Source organism: Mus pahari, chromosome 18 (genome assembly GCF_900095145.1).
Source record: "Mus pahari chromosome 18, PAHARI_EIJ_v1.1, whole genome shotgun sequence".
Lineage (NCBI taxonomy): Eukaryota > Metazoa > Chordata > Mammalia > Rodentia > Muridae > Mus > Mus pahari.
In genome coordinates, this window is record NC_034607.1 from 40215887 (window position 1) to 40238344 (window position 22458).

The 22458-nt window shown below is 44.7% G+C and overlaps 1 protein-coding gene and 1 pseudogene across 1 annotated transcript in view; both read right to left on the minus strand.

Moving 5' to 3' along the window:
• Xdh (xanthine dehydrogenase) overlaps positions 1-22458 on the minus strand; it is a 99807-nt gene that overhangs the window by 42735 nt on the left and 34614 nt on the right. The window contains exons 5-12 of the mRNA XM_021217665.2: positions 20488-20575; positions 19994-20131; positions 19502-19624; positions 14503-14560; positions 11743-11839; positions 10454-10559; positions 6357-6483; positions 5271-5332 (exon numbers count right to left, since the gene is read on the minus strand). Of these exons, the coding sequence (XP_021073324.1) occupies positions 5271-5332; positions 6357-6483; positions 10454-10559; positions 11743-11839; positions 14503-14560; positions 19502-19552 (501 nt within the window). The 5' untranslated portion in view covers positions 19553-19624; positions 19994-20131; positions 20488-20575. The remainder of the gene's footprint in view (positions 1-5270; positions 5333-6356; positions 6484-10453; positions 10560-11742; positions 11840-14502; positions 14561-19501; positions 19625-19993; positions 20132-20487; positions 20576-22458) is intronic.
• Positions 3732-4483, minus strand: LOC110335970 (annotated as a pseudogene).

Consider the following 22458-nt stretch of genomic DNA (forward strand, 5'->3'; position numbering starts at 1 on the left):
ACTATGTTTAAATTTACTTGGGGATTTTTTCTTTGCCCATGTGTTATTTGGAAGTGTGTTGCTTATCCTCACAGAAAGCATTTTTTTATATTTTCCAGCTTTCTTTCTGTTGTTGGTTCTAGTTTAACCACAGTCGAGTCCCCAAACAGACATTATGTAATTGCCATTATTTTTTATTTGTGCTATAGTCCAGAATGTGATCTATCTTGGTCAATGTTCCATGAGAAAAGTGTCCTTTCTGTCATTCCTAGCTGTGGTGATATAGAAACTCGAGTAACATGCAACTAATTGATGGTTCTGTTAAATTCACCTGTGTCTTTCCTTTTTTTTTTTTTTCTATCTGTAAGATATGGCCATTTCTGATAGAATAGTGATGAAATATTATACATTAAAATCCTCTGTCTTGAGTTCCACCATGTGTGCTCTTTGGTTGGTGGTTTAGTTCCTGGGAGTTCTGGGGGTACTGGCTAGCTCATATTGTTGTTCCTCCTATGGGGCTGCAAACCCCTTCAGATCCTTGGGTCCTTTCTCAAGCTCCTTCAATGGGGATCTTATGTTCAGTCCAATGCATGGCTGTGAGCATCCACCTCTGTATTTGTGAGGCACTGGCAGAGCCTCTTAGGAGACAGCTAAGCTCCTGTCAGCAAGCACTTGTTGGCATCCACAACAGTGTCTGGGTTTGGTGATTGTATATAGGATGGATCCCCAGGTGAGTCAGTCTCTGGATGGTCATTTCTTCAGTCTCTACTCCACACTTTGTCTCTGTAACTCCTTCCATGGGTTTTTTGTTCTCCCCTTCTAAGAAGGATCAAAGTATCCACACTTTGGTCTTCCTTCCATTCTTGAGTTTCATGTGGTTTGTGAATTGTATCTTGGGAATTCCGGGCTTCTGGGCTAATACCCACTTATCAGTGAGTGCATATCATGTGTGTTCTTTTGTGATTGGGTTACATCACACATGGCAGGACTCATGGTTCCAGCTCACATGCAGCAGAGTATAACCTAGTCAGACATCAATGGGAGGAGAGGCCCTTTGTCCTATGAAGGCTCTATGCCCCAGTGTGGAGGAATACCAGGGACAGGAAGTGGGAGAGGGTGGGTTGGTGAGCAGGGGGGAAGGAGGAGGGGTTAGGGAGAGGGTGTTTTTTGGAGGGGAAACATTTGAAAGGGGAAACATTTGAATTGTAAATAAAGAAAATCTCCAATAAAAACAAACAAACAAACAAGCAAAACTCTGTCTTTTCAGTTCTGTAAATTTCAAGTGTAGTCAGCTAAAATGTTTTTTTAAACTTTATCTTGGAATTTCTTTTCACAGTGCTCTGTTCATACTTGCATACATGTTTAGAGCCTCTATGTCTTTGCACTGTGCCTTTTGAGCCCATGAGCTCACAGCAGGAATGCCTGAACATGGCCTGCACTAGGCAAGGATCATCAACATTCACAAAGCACCATTTTCCCATGAGGAGCTACAGGCAGCTAATGGTTGCTGGGCAAAGGGAAGCCACATATATTTCTTAGTGGTGTAGCCCTGGTAAGTTGTCTTGCTTAATAAACCCCCACATATGCTTTTAAGAAAACACTGTGTGTCTTCTTAAAGCATCGGTTCTTTTATTGATCCACTCAGTGGCCTAGAATCACTATGCAGCCTCACTTCAGCCTGGCTTCAAGCTTAGAGAGATCCTCCTGCCTCTGCTTCCCAAGCACTGGGATTACAGATGTGTAGAGAATCTATCTCGGTGGAATTTTCCCCCCTTTGGCGATTTCAGCATATTACTCCATTCCCCTCTTCCTTACTCAGTTCCTTAGGAGGAGAACACGACCTCTAGCTGGGTGTAGATCAGCCGTAGTTCTGGATTCTTTGAAGGCCTGTTTCCTATCTTCAGAAGCTTGACTTTAACACACGTTGTCTGGATCAGGGTTCTGTTGGTTTCATTTCACTTAGTTCGGTTCTTGGTGTTTTATTTTGTTCTTTTTTCCACTGGTCCACCTTGGTGTTCTCTGAGATTCCTGATGATGTGGTTGAGACTCAAAACTCCATTTGGGGAAATTCTCATTCGTGTTGTTGAAATATGACTCCTGCCCCTTGCTTTCCTCTTCTTCTGGCTTCCCCCTCACATGCACATTCCACTCTGTGGTTCCACAGTTCTTGGTCTTCTGGTCTGTAACCTCCTTCTCGTCTCCTTGCTCATTGACTCTAGAGTCTGCATTTTCATATCCTCAGTCTCAGAACTGCTTTCCTGATCATTAAGGCCACAAATAAGCCCAGCAAGGTCATTCTTCATTTTGTTATAATGGCTTTGATGCTAGGGTTTCATTACCTATCTGTTATTGCATGTCTATTTGTTCCATTAAAACCTTTAGTATAGCAATGACATTATGTTTGTAAAGTCGTGATTCGGTCACTCTAACATCTCTGTCATATCAACTCCAATCCTGCTGTATGTTCATTCTCTTTAAATTGTGTTTGCCCTTGTGTAAATATTGTGATGTTTTGTTTACTGGAGAGAAGATATGTTGTACTGAATAAAAAGACCTCTGTCAGTATGCCTGTACTGAATAAATGGACTTCTGTCAATATGTGAGTCTGGCCCTACACTATGAATGTCACAAGGACCTTTCTGGAGTCTATTCCTTCCTTACATGAGTCAAGGTGGCTGGAGGAGTCTGAAGTTGAGAATTTATCTTCTTCCTAGTAGGGTAGTCTATGATATGATATGATTATATGATATACGATATATAATGTATGAGATATGATATGATATATGATATGATATGACCAGAGAAGGAGAAGCTCTGGTACAACATTTATATGTTTCTGCTTTTTTCAATAATTTTTTGAGATTGTACTATAATTATAATATTTTCCCCTCCCTTTCATATATTCCTTCTTGAGCCTGTGATTGTCTGGACTTCCCTGTCTATCTTCTACCTGAGGAGCAGCAGCTGGTCCTCTAACTTCCCTCCCCACAAAGAATCAGAGTAGAGTTGTTATCTTCCAATTGTCTGTCTTTGCATGGACTGAAACATTTGCACCCCTCACACACCATAGTGGAAAATGGAAATCCCACTTGCACCTGATCTAATGGCTCGTCCTTTCCCCTTCCTCTCTGGTAGACACACACAGTCATTCTTGATGTCAGCCATGTGCCCAGCTCTACCAGAATCTGCTCAAGCATCATTAGCCATGTGATGTATATGAGAAAATAGGAAATCCAGGCTTGATACAGCCAGGGACAAAAATAAACAGTCTCTAAATAAGAATCCCGGGGGCTCCGGGGAAGGAACATGAAGGCACTTCTACATGCTTGCGCAATGCCAGGCTTTTGGACTGTTTAGAGCTCTCCTCTCAACTCAGCAAAGACTGGGTTGAGAGGAGTAGAGTACTCTTCAGTGAGGTCATACACCGACTCCATGAGACCCTGAGGAGGAGAGCTGCTGACCTTGGTCTCTTTTGAAGCACTCTCGGGGACAGTTAGATTGTAGATCTCTAGACGGGACCCTAAGATGGGTGCACGAGACAAGATGAACAAGCCTTGCTTCTCAGAGAAGCCTGGGCAGCTCATGAAGAGCATATGTCAGATAAGAGAAGACAGGGGTCAACACCATCACTTAAAGTGTCACTTGTTGAAGGTCTAAGTTGTACTAGGTATTGTCCCTAAAAGCTCTGTGAGAGGTACTTGGTTTTTTGTTTTTTTTCAAACTCTGATCATGTGTTTGCTCCTCTCAAAGCCTTATTTATTACTGGACTCAGATATAGTAGAAGCTCTCAACTAGGACAGCTGACATCTCTCAGCAATCCGTTCCTGGTGTGTGTGTGTGTGTGTGTGTGTGTGTGTGTGTGTGTGTGTGTGTGGTGTTTAAGCTTCCTTCATTCTCTTTACCAAACATTTAGCATATTCCACAGACTCCTCATTTTGCTAACTACTTCATTATTTCCTCAGAGTAATACACCAACATTTGTGTTGCAGGACATGTGAAATAGCAAGTTGCTGAGTCTTGGGTACTTTGGTTCTGGGCTTACATTCTTTGTTTAAGGGCTTTCTGGCAGAGTATTGATGGACATCATCTCCTTTAGAGAGATTGAAAAGCTTTCAGATTCTTCTAGCTTTTTTGGGCCCCAACTGCCAAATCACAGCAGTATCTATCTGTCCAAGGATAACCTTCTCTCTTTTGTGCTTAACAACCAAATTAAGGCAACTCAGACTGGCGTCTACAACAAATTCCTAAACTGACTTGCATTTCCTCCCTCCAGGTCTCCTTGGTCTATTACAAGAATTTCCCTTACTCAACAGTAAGTGAATCTGGCATGAGTCAAGACACGTTGCTTCGTGGGAAAGCCTTGTTTACGATTCCCAGCATAGATTCCAACTATATAAACCTCCCAACTTAATTTTTATAAACACTCCACAGTAGCTATTATAATCCTTGACTCATGATCCACCATGTCCATCAGTTCTATCTAATTTCATAGCTTCTACTTCATGGTCGGATTGCTGGATCGCCACCTTCATTCAGCCTTCCTGAGTTACATAAACCCAACACTTTCTCCTGATGTGCCTGCCCTAAAGGTTAGTGAGGAACTCCACTGCCTAATTCTCCACAGACCCACAATCAAACCATGATGATAAAGTTTGACTAAAGTTAGAATTCTCTTAACCCAGTTGAGGAGTCAGGTAAAAACTGAGGTGGATAATTCAAGAGCAGAGAGGCCAACATTCTATCCTTACCACATAGCAGGTATGTGTCTGTGTTTACAACACCAGTGGACACACACCAAGCTATGGCTTCAGACTAGAGGTTTATGAACTCTGAAGTGGTTCACAAACTGTCTGAAGATCAAATTACCAGCTTCATGAAGCCAGCAGAGTGCCAAAAGCGACAGCAGCTAAGAGAAGGAAGGAGGAGGGGAGTGAGGCTGAGCCAGGCAGGGATGCTGTTAAATGCCACATTCGGCACCTGTGCAGGCAGAGCCTGCTAATCATCAAGGAAAGTAGCCAAGTCTCCAGGCATTGTGGGAAGGTAACACTTGGGTAGTGCACATCTTCCAAAGAATCTGAGCTGTGGGGCCTTCCCAGCAGGAAATTTCACACCAGGGATAAGAAGGCAGCATCTGCTTGCCTTCGCACACATCCCTAGGAGGAGGGCTCACACACTGGCTTGCTTCTTTCTTCTTCCCAGTAGACCTAAGGTCCTTGGCATCCTTCCCAATTGTGCTTTTTGTGGTTTCCTGCTTTAGGGGCAGGCTGTGCCCATTCCAGGGCCCCACTTACCTTGGCAAAGGTCCGGAATCCCTGGAGGATGGGTCTGTAGCCTGTACATCGGCAGAGGTTTCCTGCAGGCCAAGGGGAAAGTTGTAAAGTTAATGCCCTCTCCCAGGGGATGAGGAGCTTATGACTTTCCTGCAATGTGCTTGACCTTCGACTTTCTATGTCTGCTGTCTATAAGGCCCTGTTCCTGCTTATATTTCTGTCTCTAAAACACCCATCCCGATGCCTTCCCACGATGCCTAGAACAATGCCCACCCCGGCCCTTCCAGAGTGTCTGATCACCTTCTCATTGAGCTTCTCAAACTATATTGCCAGTTTGCTTCCTCTTCAGAGTGGGAGTCCCTGGAAGACGGGACTCCCATCTTTTATCCTGTATCCTTCACACTTCAGATAGTACAAAACATAGGGCTCAAAACCGGCTAAGGTATTGAATGGATGGGAAACTTTCTGGATTTAATTTCTTAGATAGAGAGCCATAATTCAGTCACAGGAGATTAATCGGGAAGTGAGCAACTGCTATGACTCAGCATCTAGTTCTCTCTTCCTCCTGAGCAGCAATCACCCTGGTCAAGCTTGTTCTGATGGAAGTCAAGTGAAAGATCACTAGGCCAGCAGCTCTCAACCAGTGGGTCACAACCTCTTTGGCAACAGGCTGCCTCCAAAATCATTTACGTCATGATCCATAACAGTAGCAACTTTACAGTTATGAAATAGTAATGAAAGTATATATAGTATATAGTAGAGGGTCACCACAACATGAGGAACTGTACTCAAGGGTCACAGCTTTAGGAACATTGAGAAGCACTGCTCTAGACAGCTTCTCAAATGTCAGTGGTTCTCTATGCTAGCTGTCTTGGGACAAGGTTGCCCCATGAAGGGTATGATCTAGACATCCCAGGAAGCAGGGACCAACCTGGTCAACCAGAAGAAGGTGAACTTCCCAGCAGATCTTGGCCACCATGTTTTATGGCCAGAGCTTTCAGAAGAGCAACACCTGACATTCCCAGCCCACTCTTGACTGTCATGGGTTTGACCTGTTCAGGACCCATGTGCCATCCCACTCCCTGGGCTGTGCCTAAAGGTCCACACCTTGGAAGGCATTCTCGATCTCCTCAACAGTAGGCTCAGGCTGGTTTCGGAGCAGTGTGTACATACTCATGACAATACCAGGGGTACAGAACCCACACTGGGAACCATGGCTTTTGGCAATTCTCTCCTAAAAAAAGACAGATAACACATGCTCATGTGGTCAGGAACCCCGCCTCCCCAGCTCCTTCATATTTGCTTAAAGCTGTGAGGGTGTCTATCAGGCCACTGAGCCCACCTGAGGTGGCACGGATTCCTCATCTTTACAACAGGAACCATCCCACTAATTAAAGCTATGGATTTAAAAAGGTAATTTATATAAAACTCTTTTTATATTTTTCTCTTCTTTATCCCCTCCTTATTTCTTCCTATTTGTTTGTTATCAAATAACCTTATGGCCCTGAACATACTAGGCAGGGACTCTATCACTGAATATCTGTAGACCTTTTTCTACTATTTGTATGTTTGTTTGTTTGTGATGGTGTCTCATTGTGTAGTGCAGGCAGGCCTTGAACTTGATTTCCTTCTACCCTAGTCTCCTGAACAGCTTGGATAATAGGCACCAGGACGGCCTTAAACTCCTGATGTTGTCCCTGGCATTCTGTAGGCATCCATCAACATTAGTCATTAGTGGACAAGTCCTTTAGAGAATACCAATGGTTCTAACACAGGGAATTTAGGTATTTACCCCGGTTCAAGTATCTTAAATAGAAACGGTGTGCTGTGCTCTTTTGAGCCTGCAGTAAAATTCAAGCACCACTCCTGAAGGACCACAGAGTGTGCCCTATTCAAACCCACCACTGCATTCCTGGATTGTTAAGTGACAGTACCCTCAGAGCACAGGGAGGACATAAGAACTGGACCGGGAGCTTAGCTGAGTTTACTATATGAATAGGATGTCACAAAGCTCCCACAAAAAGCTGGTGGGTTTTACTACAAGTTTCTGTTCCTCATCTACATGGCTTTCTCCTTTTTCTGTCTCTTGGGACTCTCTCTTGGTACTTGAGAGAAACTGACAGGATGTTATGACATCTGTATCTGTAGTCTACCCATTCATCTTGTGAACATGGACCAAGAACCTAGTATGCAGTAGGCATGAAAGGTTATATAAACAGAGAAGAGAGATGGGGAGAAATTACATGAAGCCCGTACTGTAATAGTGCAATTCTGATTTTAAAAAAATGGAATAAGAAAAATTCCATGTGGTGGCCAGTGCTGTGCAGAAGATTTGCACAAGATTACATGATCCAGAGTGACTGAACTACTCTAGAAAGGATCTCGAGTCTAGTTTCAATATCGCAGTTTGGATCAAGAAAAGAGAACTGTCAGCAAGAAGACTTGATACAGCACGAGCTTGGCGTGCCAGAGCAGCTGAGAGAATATGGGCAGAACCTGCTGACACTAAACACTTCGGGTGGGAAAGCAGCCTCCTCACAAGCCAGGGCAGGCTCCAGAACCTTCTCTGTGTAATGTACAGCCTTAGGAGATTTCAGTCAGCAGCGATGTGATTCACGGCTTTAAGAAAACGATCACTCTGGGCTGCTGCGTGGAAATTGCATTCTAGAAACAAACACAGAAATGGGTCTTCGGAAGATAGTACAGCCAGCCAAAAAAGAGATAATGCCGTGGACCAAAGTAGTGAGAGTAAAACTGATGGGGGAAGTGTCGTAGATGGTTTAGATTGGAGAGTGGATCACACTTCTGGATGGATAGGGTGTAGTATGTGAGAGGATCAAAGATTACTCCTAGATTCTTATCTTGAAAAATAGAATGGACTGCTTTGCAGTTGGCTCAAATAGAGCAATACCCAAGAAGGAAGATGCTATGGACAAAATGGGTTTTTCCTACAGTTTAGATTAGACATTTGTGCTGTGGTATCAAGTAGGCTATTACAAATGAGTAACTTCTGAGGAGAGGTCAAAGGTAAAAGTACAAGTGTATACCATTTGCAGGTAGTGGATATTTCAATGTAGCTGCTGTTAGGGTGTAGGAATGGAGAAGGGGGGCGGGGCTGAGGCCAGAACCTGGATACTGTGGCAGTCTGTGGGGGAGCCAACAAGTCAACACATGATACCAATGGGAGTAAGAGAAGAAAGCACGAGCTGGGTATGGTGGCGCACGCCTTTAGTCCCAGCACTCGGGAGGCAGAGGCAGGCGGATTTCTGAGTTCGAGGCCAGCCTGGTCTCCAAAGTGAGTTCCAGGACAGCCAGGGCTATACAGAGAAACCCTATCTTGAAAAACGAGAGAGAGAGAGAGAGAGAGAGAGAGAAAGAGAGAGAGAGAGAGACACGAAAGCATGGGAAAGCCAGAAAACAAGAAAATCAAATGCACTAGGAATACAATCAACCCTGCTGCTTATATGGAGATAAAATATGACCACCAAGAGTAAGAGTTCATGTTGGAAGGGCATTTGAACAAATCCTGTGTTCCAACTACTCGTTCTTCATTTCGCTACTGGGAAAACAACAGGCTCAAATTAAGCTCACACTTCTCGCAGGTTGGGCAGGTTTAGAAGTGTACCCTTTTCCCGCCTAAAACACGGAGATGAAGCAATAGCACGCTTGCCCTACTCTGACACCACAGACTGGATCATAGGCTCCTCCTGTGGAACAGAACCTGTTTGATCATCTGGAGGCCCTAGTGCTTGGTGTCACGGAAGGAGACATAGGAAGTGTCACCTCCTGAAAGACGTGTCTCTTCAAATGGTCAAGAGAGGACTAAGACCTGGATTTAACTCTGGAGCCATCTTTGATTGCAGTTTTTCAAAGAACTCGTGCCTCAGTTATCCCAGGGCGGGGCTGCTCACAGTTCTCTGCCTCCACCTGTTTCAATTTGGCCTAAGAGCATCCAACTTCTCCCTCCAAACCCCCAGATTTGCAATACAGTCCCCCTCATGGTTCCTGACTTCCATCCAATGCCAAAGGCTAGTTCCACAAGGGAGAAAACCCCCAGTGAGGCATTTATAGGTATGTTTGGTTAGCCCTTGAAGTTGCTGGGGTTGTGGATAACCTCGAACTTCTGATTCTCCTGCCTCCTGCCAAGGGCTAGGATTTCAAGTGGGCAGTGTACCTCATTTCTATGGTGACTTGGATTCAATCCAGAGCTCCATGCGTGCTAGGAAAGCAATCTTGTCAACAGCCCCTAGCTACTATCTTATCTTCATTCTCAAGAGAGTAAAGGTCTGACAGCCCATCTTCGTGGCATTTAATATTGATTGATAACTTTATAGGATTTATAATATAGGAAACAAGCCTCTGGGCGTGTCCCTCGAGGAACTATCTAGAAGATTAAGTTTGCCTCTGGTCAAAGCCATGAGTGTTTATCTAGATTAGTCAGGGTATGGGGAAACAGCTGAATCCAGGACTGAATAAAAGAAAAAAAAAGCTAGCCAGATAGGAGCATTCCACTGCTCTCTGCTTCCTAACTGTGGATGCAATGTGCCCAGCTCTGATCACCTCTACTCCCCTACCATGATAATGAGTACCCTCAAACTGTGAGTTAAAATAAGTTCTTCCTTATTACTGTAAGGATTAAAGTAGCCCGTTTTCCTTTGTTCCCATTTTGAGCCTGGTGCAATGGTAGCTGGCCCTTACCACTTATCCCCAGTTGTATCTGACAGGCCCTTTGCACTAGCAATGTGTCAAGTAACTAATTCAACATTTATATTGTTCGAAGAGTGGGGGGGATGTGTGGTACAACTAGAGGACTGCCAATTGTCAAAGCATACCCAAGAACAAGATGTTCTTCCCTGATTTCCCAGGTCTGAGGTAAGGATGCCCCTGAATGTTAGATTCAGCTAAGTTGTTGTTGTTGTTGTTGTTGTTGTTGTTGTTGTTGCTGCTGCTGCTGCTACTGCTGCTGCTGTTTGGGGGAGAGGGGAGGTCATACAGTATGAGATCATCCTGTCCCTAGCAATGGGAGAGCTTTGGGTATGAGTACCTGCTCTCTCTACCTTGTTTCATCTAGAAAAGACTCAGAGGGGGCCCTGGAACAATCCCCTTTGCTCGCCCAGGCTGTGAAGTTTCTCCCAACAAAGCTGCAACCTTGGTGCAGGTCCCCCTGTAAAACGTTCTGGCTTCACATTTACCACTCCACTCACCTGGACAGGATGCAGGTTCTTGGCATTTCCTATGCCTTCCACGGTTGTCACAGCAACATGATGCAAGGAGCAGATGGGGAACAAGCAGGCATTGACGGAAAAATGACTGGAACCACAGATTAAGGCCGTTTTATTGCCATTGAGGTCATCAGAGCAGCACAGGGACTGCCTCAGAGGACTTGGGAGCTTTCTGAACGTCTCTCTGCTCTGTGCTATGTTTGTGTCTGCTATTGTTGTCTTTGCCTCTCCATATAAAACTCTGAGCCAGGAAAAAAAAGGGGGGTTCTATTCCAGCTGAGACTGAGCCTCCTTAGAGTCTCAGTCGGCAAGCAACAATCACACCAGCCTCAAGCTGGAGCAAAGGAAAATGGGGTACTCTAAGTAACCTCTTATCCCAACTCTAGAGGGCATTGAAAGGAACTTTCCAACAGGCTATAACCTTGACACATGCTCCTCTCTCTGCAGGGCCCTTCCCTGGTCCTCAGCATTAGAGCATAATTTTTGCTTGCATTCCTCCTATTCCTCCATTTCCCCAGGATAAAGGTAGAGATGAGACTCCTGCCCCTTCCCTGTATCTCTCCCTTAATTATCACTCTTTCATGAAAATAAACAACATCAGTTTCTTAAAAACATGCCAGCTCTGTGCTAGAGTCTGAGGAAGTAAGGCTAAATAACATGAAATCCCTACCCTGGAAAAGCTTGTAGTCGATGCAAGAGATAGAAGTGGGTGTGGAGATGTGATGTAAAGATCTGACAGTGAATGACTCAGGAGTGCTGTGCAGAGGGTATTAAGAAGTCTGCATAGACAAGGAGGATCTAACTCAGCCTTGGGGGATCAAGCAGCACTTCTTAGAGGAGATGCTATTGGGGCCCAGTATTTCCAGGTAGAAAATTCCTGGATGAGAGGACATACAGGACAGGAAACAGTGTGTAGAAAGATCAAGAGATAAGTAGGACTGGGCCATGAGTTATTCATGTTGTTAAGTTTGAGGAGTATTGGGCCCTTGATGGCAAAGGAAACTGGGGAGGAACTCGGGGACATACTATGAAGTGTTGGGGAAGGATTTTATGGGATGCCATGTTACCCTCAACTGTAGAATGGTCATTTTATCTGTAGTCCGCAGCTTGGTCCCGATTCATCAGCCAGGAAAGATACCCTAGAATCACCATTCTATGATCTTTGTTCATGATTGGCATCTTCTCAGAAACACGCATGCTCACACACTCGGTCACAAGATGGTCCCACATCCTACCCTCCCTCGGAGCACCAGGCAGCAGTCAAAGGATACATGATCTTGTTCTGAAGGCGGTCATACTTGGAGATCATCACGGTGCACGCCCCACAGCCACCTTCTCCACAGCCAAGCTTGGTCCCGCACAGCCCCACTGAGCAGCCACTGGTTAAGGACACAGATCCAGAGAAAGGACTCTACAGACAGCTGGGCAGAGCCTCACAGGCTCAACTTAAACACCAATGAAGCCCTTGACCAGGAGGCAACAAACCTATGGCCTCCTCAATCCGTGAGGCTGCCCTGCGCCATCCAGAGGTAAGAACAGATCAAATCAGCTCCGCGGTAGATGAGTCGGTACCCATGGAACAACATCCAGGATACAAGCTCCCGGCTCGGGGTCTCCCAGTGTCTGAGCAAGAGGACCTCGCATCTCAAGGACAGCATTTGGGGTGTTGTGACACTTACCAAGGCTTGGATTTTTTTTTTTACCCTGAAACTACAGGCTGATAAAGTTCCTGAAACCAAAATTAAAGCTGAACCAGGCTTTTGACTATCTCACATAATATATATAAATGAAAAACAAAAGATCAGGAACCAATAGTGGACCCAGCTCTTATGTATACTGTGGAAAGATAATCTATTACCTTGTTAACCAGTAGGCTAGTCCAAACCCACAGCACTCATGTGGCCACCTTTCTTGAGCCATACATGCCTCTTCGTTGGGTTCCTATCAGTCCCTAAGCCCCTATCTCTCTTCTGAGGATGGGAGACACAGAGAATTACTAGGAGAGAGCCTCCATTTTCAAGATAAAATTAGCAAGAAGAACGACATTGCATCTTACATTTAAAGCTCTTGATTTCCACAGCAATTTGCTTAGGCAAGAGCTACTATTGCTCTGCAGATTTGAATGCAAAGCACAGACAAGCTGAGGTCTAAGCTGTAACACGTGCTGCAGAGTGTCACTGTGTGAGTTACAGCCCTCTGACTCAGAGTCTCCTGACTCCAGAACTGTGTGCAATCCAAGGCGCTTCCCAAGACCTCAGGATTTTTTGTTTGCATCTTTGTTCTCATTCACCGAGGAATATCTAGTTATTTGCCACGGATACACCTAGAAAGTGTCTGGACAAGGAGGGTATGGTGCGGTCTAGTCTTTATCTTCTAGCCCTGACCTCTCTCTAGAAACCCTAGGCTAGGAATATTTCTCCTGCCCTCACCAATTAACTACCAGCCCAGGCTGCAATAAGGGGGAGGACTTTATACTTTCCGTGGCAGCTTTCAGTTTGAAATTTCATCTGAGCTTTGATTTACTAAACCTGTCCAGTGAGATAAGGAGTTCTTGGGGCTCTTGGGCGTCAGAAACAAAAACTGAAACTAGTAGAGAACTAAAATGAACTTTGTTTTCAGAACACTGAAATTCATCTCAACAGCTTCCTGGTGGGGTTGGGCTGGAAACAGCATCCCCTTTCCTACTCACAGAAGATTCACTGGGGCCATCTTCTGAGCCTTCTTGCCCATACCAAGTCATCCTCTATGCTGTCTGAGAGCAGGGTGGTGAACCAAAGTTAAGGTCGTGAATCTGGGCTCACTTCTGTGAGTACTGAACAAGTGGGTCACTCACACCTCTGGGACGGGGACAAGGACACCATACACGGATGTTGAAAGGAGAACCAGGCCCTGGAGAATTGCCAGCCTGGATGAGACGTGCGTGGCTGTAGCTTCCATCCAGGGTCTGCCAGAACTTGCTCATAATATACTTAATGAAAAGCAGGTCAATTAGTCAGTGCTGGCCTCACTTCCTCTCAGAGGGAGATAATGTTATACTTCCACAGAATTTCTGTGAAGATTAGATGACATCAGCTATACAAACTGCTTTGAACTTTGCCTATACGTGACAAGTGTCCATTAAATGTCAGCACCTATATTTTCTGTTGTTTTGGATCCAGGGTCCCAGAGTACTTTAATAACATGAAAGAACAAAAGGTGTGGGGTCCTACAGAAGCCTTCCCCACAATGGATGAAGAGCAGCAGCCCAGGACACTCTACAGCAGTGGCTTTCAGCCTTCCTAATGCTGTGACCCTTTAATACAGTTCCTCATGTTGTGGTGACATCCATTATTTTTTTTTGCTACCTTATAACTATAATTTTGTTACTGTTATTAGGAATAGTGTAATTATCTGATAAACAACCCCTGTGAAAGGGCCATTTGACATCCCTCCAAAGGCGTTGTGACACCCAGGTTGAGAACCACCCTTGATGTCTCTAACGCCTGGTCACTAAGCAGTCAATGCCTTACCTAGTACCCACTGCAATCATCCTTTCTCAGTCTTGTTTGGGAATGCTCAGTCACCATATGTAGTTTACCTAGTATATGGAAGGCCCTAGGGTCAATGCCCAACAGTGCAAGAAAAAGTAATAGGAACCCTTCTTCTGACCTCTCTGGGCCTATACTGAGCCAGAGAGGCTCCTGGGTAATCCTGTACCTGTTAAACAAATGTCAACTAAAGCAGAGCTCACTACTCCTAAGGCAAATGACCATGAAGTTCATGGGAGCTGCTGAGGAGGGCTTTCATGGGTATAGAAAATCCTGGAATTACGAGTCTCTTTGCTGAAGAAGTCTGAAAGAAACCCATGAACAGCCTCTCATTTGAGGACTGAGAGTTTATAATCTAGGGAGACAAGGATTATCCAAGGACTCCCAGCTATATTGAGTGACACAGCTGTCCAGAATTCTTTGAGGTCACTGGGAAATTACTTAAGCTTCGGAGAACAGCCCCATGATCCCCTCACGCTCGTTTCCATTGAAGAGTCAGGATACACTTTCTTCTAAGGTAGACCAGGAGTGTTGTCTCGGGGTCTGCATTTTTCTCCACCACCTACCAAGAAAATACATCAAAGAATCACCTTTCCATTCTTTTGCAGTTGATTTCCTCCCTTTCATCTCTCAACCCAAAATCTGGAGAGTTAATCGTCACAGAATAGATAGACCATGACAATCAAGGTATTTTTTTTTCTCAATCCCATTAAAAATGAACACATGAGCTATAAAACACGATCATGCCCTCGGGTCCTAGAAATTCCACCTGGACACACCACAGAACTTTGGGGTCTATGCTGCTAAGAGCATTTTCTAAGTCAAACGTATCACCTCATTTCTTCTGCCTCTTCCCAGCCACACACTCTAGAGTTGGAGCTGTCAGCACGCAGACTCTAACTTTGAATCCTTGAGTATACCTGCTCAGATTCTGTGTGAGATGAGAGACAGTGGCATACATCGTCCATGCTCATAGCAAAGTGTGGTATGCAACAAGCTACACAGTAGCAACATGAGCATGCTAGCACGGAAGAGCGATCTCAAGACAAAAACCCATCCATGGGTTCAGTAAGGTAGAAAAGGTCAATGGGAGATGCTCTCTCCAGATGTAAACCTTCAAAGAAGATCTAGGAGGGTCCACATCACTACTCCCCATATTTAAAGGCAGAGAATTTGTAATAAGAGATCTTTTAAGAGAACTGTGCTATATATTGGTCCTAGAGTTTCTTCAAGTGCAAGAAAAAGAAACACACGCCTCACACCTCAAACTAAAAGAAGGGATACCATACATAAATCCACCACTCTTTCAGTCTTACCATCTTCAGACAGGATCTCTCACTGAACCAGAGGCTCACTGTATAGGCTAGACTGACTGGTCCATGAGCTCTTGGGACCTGCCTGTCTCCAACCACCAACGTTGGCATGTGCAGCCCTTCCTGGCTTTTTGTATGGAAGCTGGGGATTCAGACTCAGTTTATTATACCTACAGAGCCAGTGTTCTTAGCTACTGCATCACCTCCATTGCCCCAATATTGGTATTTTTGTATTGACTCCAAATAATACATTCCTGAAACTTACAGAACTTCCCCTTCAATGATGTTTAAAGGAAAGTGTGAGATACGAGGTATAATCCTTAGACAAATATTATGTTCTTCCTCTCATTTGGGATCCATAGATTTTATCTGTATGTGGACGTGTATGTATATGACATAATGGTACAAGTGAAACTATGTAGGAAGAAAGAGAACTAACAGGAGGGGAAGAAGTGGAGTATATGAGTAATATGATCAACATACAACATATACAAATATACAACACACTTGCATAATTTTTAATTTAAATTTAAAATTAATGTTTTCTTTAATTAGTTTTCTTTTATGATAATACCCCAGGATTCCAGCTTGCTCAATATCCTGGTTATTAAGGCGAAACTTCTTTTCTAGGAGAAGTCACAAAGGCGAATAACAATGACCTAAAATGACATTTATCACCCTCCCGGTAGGCATCAGTGACCTTAGTATGCCATTTCTCCTCATGTTTCTCCTTTCTAGTACATCACACTAGACACACACACACTCACACACACACATACACTCACTCACACACTCACATACACACACACTGCCTGCTGGGACCACCTACAAATTCAAGGTAAGTTCTTCAGTGTTTCTGAAGACCCCTTTAAACATGTCCTCACTTTTAGCTGTCCTGCCTTCTACTTCTCTGGCAAGTCTGTCTGATTGAAGTTAAAATCCATCTCATATCTCCTAGTCCCATGCCTTGAGCATCTCTCTTTCTTTCTCGGACATCTTGACTTGTTGGGAGACTTCATATGCTGCCCTACCCAAGGCTTTCTACCGCACCACCCTCCCTTGAATATCTACGCAGAACAGCCATGCTACGTTGGCGCGGTGTCTCAGAGCTCCCCACAGTGTGCCCCACGGAACAGTGTCCACAGAAAACCCAGAGGGAAAACCCTTGGCAGTCGTCCCAGTGTGGATCTGAAGTATTCCCTCCAAGGCCATATTTGGAGCACTTACTGCCTAGCTTACAGGGTGGTTGTAAAACCTTTAGGAGCTAGGGTACCTGGTGAAGGTAGGTCATGGGGTTATGGGGAAGCTTGGGGGGGCTATACCCAAACTCTGTTGCTTCCTTCTCTCCATCTCCTCTTCTGTCATTGAGGATAATGGACCCTTCCCTCCGTTTACCTTGATCATCTGCTCAAGTTATGAGGCCTATTTGTGGACTAAATCCAATGAAACCATGAGCTGAAACTTCCTCCCTCCCTCTCTTTAATTGATTCTGCCATGTATTGTGGTGCCTGGGATACAAAGGGAACTTACACTGCAGGGCAAGTAACATGGGCCAGCCTTGATGGGCCAGCAACATGATAAAGGTGCCTGCCACCAAGTTTGATAGCCTGAGCTGGTTCAATTAATATATTCTCTCACCCTCTCCCTGTCTCTCTCTCTCTCTCTCTCTCCCCCTTTCCCCCTCTCTCTCTCACACACACAGAATAAATATATAGAATTTAAAGAAAAAATGAGTGAGTAGATTGCTCTGAAAATCTGAACTTAAAAAAAAAATGATTGCTGGGTATTGTGTTGTGTTGTAGTGGTGCATGCTGTTAGTCATAGCACTCAAGGCTCAGAGGCAGGCCAATTTCTGTGAGTTCGAGGCCAGCCTGGTCTACATAGTAAGATCCTGTCTCACCATAAATAAATAAATAAACACACAAATAAATAAATGAATAAATAAATGGAAGGAAGGAAGAAAGGATAGAAGAAAGGAAGAAGGTCCTAAGGGATTATAACATACTATATACATTAAATCTATAACATTAAAATTACAATTAATCAGTGAATAAATAAAGCTGCATGCCTCCAGCTATATCCTCTTCCTGCAGGGATTTTTCCTGCGTCCCTCTTAGTAAAACTAGAATCCTGGCCCCTTAAGAGGACATCACCAACAATGCTGGTGAAATATTGAGCAACTCTCTCTCTTTAGTACTGACTCCAGAAGAGGACAGATCGCCAAGGTCCACGCCACTCCCAGAAGATCCCACAGGCACTTGGTGCCTCATACCTGAGCCCTCTCTAAGCCCACTAGCACAGACAGAAACCATGCAGTGTAGAAAACAAGGAAAAGAAGAGGTTCCCTGAGGAGAACCAGCTGCCATCTTTCTACCACTTCTTTGGTAATTTCTTTGCACAACCTCTCTGGCCCAATGCCTAGAACATCTTGAAGAAGGAAATGAATCTGAACTTACTCAATCTGCCTGTGCTCACCCAGCTTGTCTGCCCCCTCTGGCTTCTTACTCCTCACCAATTGCCCTTACTCTCTTCATCCTTCTGGAAGTTTCCCCAGAGCTCACACCTTTTAAAATGACAAACAAGGCTGGCTATTCATCCCGGTAACCTGACATGATCAGAAGCTCCCAGGGATAGACGGGATTGGTATGATGCTGCACTCTATAAAAATCTAAAAAAATCACTTCTCTGCAGTGCTAATAAAGTGCAAGGAGAAGCAATTTCAGCCAAGCCAGTTCACCTCAAAAACATTCCTTTCTAGACACAGAAGCTAACAGCAAGCTATCCCCTCAGAAGAACTGTGGGTCACACATAAACCAACACCCTAATATACCTTAGAGTAAGATATGACCTTCAGAACACTTTGAAGCTGCCACTAGCTCACTGGAAAAAAAAATTCATTTATGAGCGTCCCAAAGATGATGATGTCTGTGTGTGCCCAGTATTTCCAGGAAGCCGAGTTAACAGCTGTTCCTTACACCTCTGTGATGTAACCGCTGAGCACAAAAGACATTTAAAAGATTGAGTACTACCACCAGCTTGGGCATTTCACCCTAGCCCTTGTCTTGGTTCAAGCTTGCCCAACTCAAAAAAAAAAAAAAAAAAAAAAAAGAAAGAAAGAAAAAAAGGCAACATATCAGAGAGATTCAGGGATCCAGGGATGGGACCACTCCCACTGAATCCACAGTACTGGTGTTGAAATGACTCCTAAAGTTTGTGTGCTAGTTAGCCAAGCAGATGCTGGCAGTCTAAGTCCTTAGGAATTCTTGGAAGCACATGTTCATTCTTTCAAATTTCTTCAGAAATTACTCAGTCTCTTCAATCAACACACAAGTGTCAAAATAAAAAAAAAAGTCAAATCGTTTTTTTGGGGGGAGGGGAGATCCTTTGGTCCATTCATGATTTATGATATCCATGTGATCATTTACAGTGGGGGAAATGAGGGTTCTTCTCCTGTGGCCTCAAGTGGGGAGCTGCAGTGCTGTGAGTCCCTTGAAAGGGGGCTAACAGCGCCAGAAACAATACACTTAGCTTGTTCCTTCTCTCCCTGCACTGGGTTGAAGTTGCAAAGATTCTTGGGCTATCGGGGATTTTTGTGGACCCCCATACCACTTTACCGGCATTCACAAGTGACGTTTAAGGGGTTTGCAGTATTTACATATAGAACCGAGAGATGGTGATGGGGGAGTCCTTTATGAAAATAATGACAATAATGGCTTGCCACAAGGTGTCAGTATATGTCGCCATACAGTAAGTCAGTTCTAGTTGTTAAATCTATGTACGGGATCATATATCCAACTATGTGTGTTTTATGTCCCAGCATTAGCATAAAAGTGCCTGCCTCCTGCTGTTTGTAGTAAAGAGAGCCATTGAAACACTAGGCTAGGCTTAAACACAGAAATAGGGAAGTGCTGGTGCCTCCTCCTCTCACCTAGACTCTGTTCCTTTTCCCACCTCTGAGCCAGTGTCCTCTAGCATGAAGTGAACATGCCTCTCTCTTCCCTCCCCTTCTCCTTTGCCCTCTGGGTGTCTTGCCTGTGTTCATCTTGCACTAAAGTTACCAAACTACAGCAATACCTTTTTAAGGGGTAAGATGAGACCAGAACAAATCAAAGTGTCCACATCAGAAAAGTGACACAGGTCCCTTCTCAGACAGCAGAATCTCTAAACCGAAGGTCAACTCCCACACTTACCTTTTTGCCATTCACAAAGAAGACCAACTCGTCTACCGTTGTCCTCGTCATCGTGACAGCCGGAGTCCCTGAGCTCCTGTGAGGTGCTTGTAGATATCACTGCCTGCAACTGGAAAGATACGCCTCCCAGCAAAATGAAACAAAGTTAGCCAATGAGAAAGAAGCAGCTCCAGGCATGGACAGCTCTTGGCAAGAGTCACAGGTTTGCACAATCCAGGAAGGACCGGACAGCCACATCGAAGATCCTACTCTGTTCTCCTCGTCAAAGTGCACAGAGGAAAGTGCAGGCATAGATTAGGGAAGCCTGCGTCTTGGCACCTGATGACTGAATTCTGGGCACCTGCCCTTGTGGAACCTGCTTCATCCTCCTCCCACTTGCCATACCAGGAAGAGGGCGGGAAGGAGCAGTTTGCCAGCCAGCAAGGCTGATTCACTCTCTTCCCATCTACACTTGTTCTTTTCCCAAACCGGCTCACCCTGACACAGACTCACCACTGGCCTGCTCAGCTCCTTCTCTCGGGGCCCGGTGGAATGTGAAGGTCACAGATACAGACCCTTGTGTCCAGACTCAAACCCTGACCTTTGAATACAGCCTGTCACTTTTCGCCTGCAGGACTTAGCTGTTTCATCCTGGAAAGGAACATCAAGATGATATCAAAAGCAGAAAGCTGAAAAGCAAAAGGTCTCTCGTGTGTGCCTTATAAACTTGCAGAGAATGGAAATAATCACTTTTGAACAGTCACTGGAACAATCCCGATAACAAATCACGTTCCAGACTTTCACGAAACTTGTCAAACTATCAGAGGAACTCATACACCGAAACATATTATAAGCACCAAGTAAATAAAAAAGCTAATACAACATCACCACAGTCTGTTAATAGAGCCCCATCAACTTCTGGTGTAAATGCCTATGCACAACGTCCGCTCAGACAACACCCGTGGTCTCTCCCTGCTCTACCCCTCCCACCACTCCATTCCACCCACCTTCACATCAACAGGTATTCTGTCCTTCCCCCGCCCTGCAGTCACTCAGTCACTCAGCCAACCTACAGGGGGGACACGTGCCATCGTCCTGGAAGACCACAGAAAAGGAAGAAAATCACATGAGTCAGATGTGTCTGGTACAGCAACAACATCTTGGGAAACAGGACTCCTGGGACAATCACATCATCAACACAACGCCCCTCTGCTGGCACAGCCCCGACAGAACCAAGAATGAACTTATTTGTCGGTCAATCGATATCCCAGTTCGTCCCTAGACTATGTTAGGACTTATGCACCAAATCCCTTCAAGTTTCTCGGTCCGGGAGATTCTGGTCATCATAAAACAGTACTTGCTAGCCAGAGTCAAATTCCCTATGAAATGGGCCATTTAGCTGTATGAGATGTTAGTGACATGGCTGGTAGGGCTGTTGATGATGATGATGATGATGATGATGATGATGATGATACCAGGAAATGGAACTAAACATTCCAAGCCCAGGATAATCCTTCACAATAAAGAGTTGTCCAACCTAACATGTCAATCAAGCAGAGGCAGATATATGATGATCTGAAAGGGAAAGGGTGGGGAGAGGGACTAAGGCTAAGGTAAGGTGTGTTTTGTCAACTCCCTGTTCCTCACACTCCTATGATGGACTGGCTCTTCTGTTCACTGACTCAGCTTCATGCGCTCTGCCTTTCCCCACAGTCCCAGGAAAGGCTCTGAAGGCTGGATTTAGTGTTAGCTCCATCACCTTTGCAAAAGTCACTGGCATGGGTCCGGTGGCCACATTCACGGGCATGGCTTACTATAACTGCTCTATAAAATCAATTCTGCCAAAAAGTAAATAAAGAGGGCAAACTGTCCCAGCAGATGTTGAGCAAGTGCTGGATGGAGGATATAGGAATGTAAAATCGAGGGAGGGGTTGGTAACGCCCACAGTACACCTCCCCTGCAATAATCTGAAGGCACAAGCAACCTGACTGAGGCAGAGCTGGAACAGATGAAACTGAAAGAGGAGATGAGAGATTAGCTGGAGCTGACCTCAGCCCTTGGGGAGTTGCCTGCGAAGGGAAAGAGCAGTCCACAGGCACAGTTCCAGAGAGAGGGAAAAGGACTCAAAAGTTGGGAGGTTCACACCATGCATCACACTGAACCCCATGGTTGCTGCTGCTGCCTTGTGTTCCAGAGACCCCTTGGAACTTCAGGAAGTAAATGGGTTGCAGCCACTGGATAGGAGCAGTAGACCTAAGGCACACAAACTGTGGCCATAGCTGAAATGTGATAAGGACACCGGAAGCAGGGAGATTCTCAACACTCCCCACCCTAACCACAGCTGAGAGAAGCTATGTGAATAACAGGAAGCCTGTGGTGGAACTTGTTGCAATGCACTGATGGAGCTGTAGACGTGGGGTTAGGGCTTTCTCCTAACCAATAAGAAATGTTGACTGAGAACATTTTTATTTCCATTCATTGCACATTTGCATTATTATGTTTTTTTATTTTATTTTTTGTTTTCTATATATCTTAGTTTTTTAATTCTTTACATTTTTTCTGTTAGTATGTATACACTTATATTTTAAATTCAGGTGATGTGATTTGTATCTTGCTGGGGAAAGCTCTTACATCTTCCTTTTCTCTAAATTTAATGTAACGTTTTCTTCACTGCTTTTCATACGTCTAACCCATATACTTGATTTAATTCTTACCCCAGTCCCTCCTATCCCATGGTCTTCATTTTACCACTTAAATATGTGACATTCTCCCCCAACAAGAACTCTACTTCTCCTGTCTTCAAACTTTCTAGGAAACATCAGTCAAGAGCGTGGTGCCTTCGACAGCTAACCTGGGGGGTTACAGTAACTCATAATAGCGCTAACCTGGAGGGTTACGGTAACTCATAATAGCGCTAACCTGGGGGTTACGGTAACTCATAATAGCGCTAACCTGGGGGGTTACGGTAACTCATAATA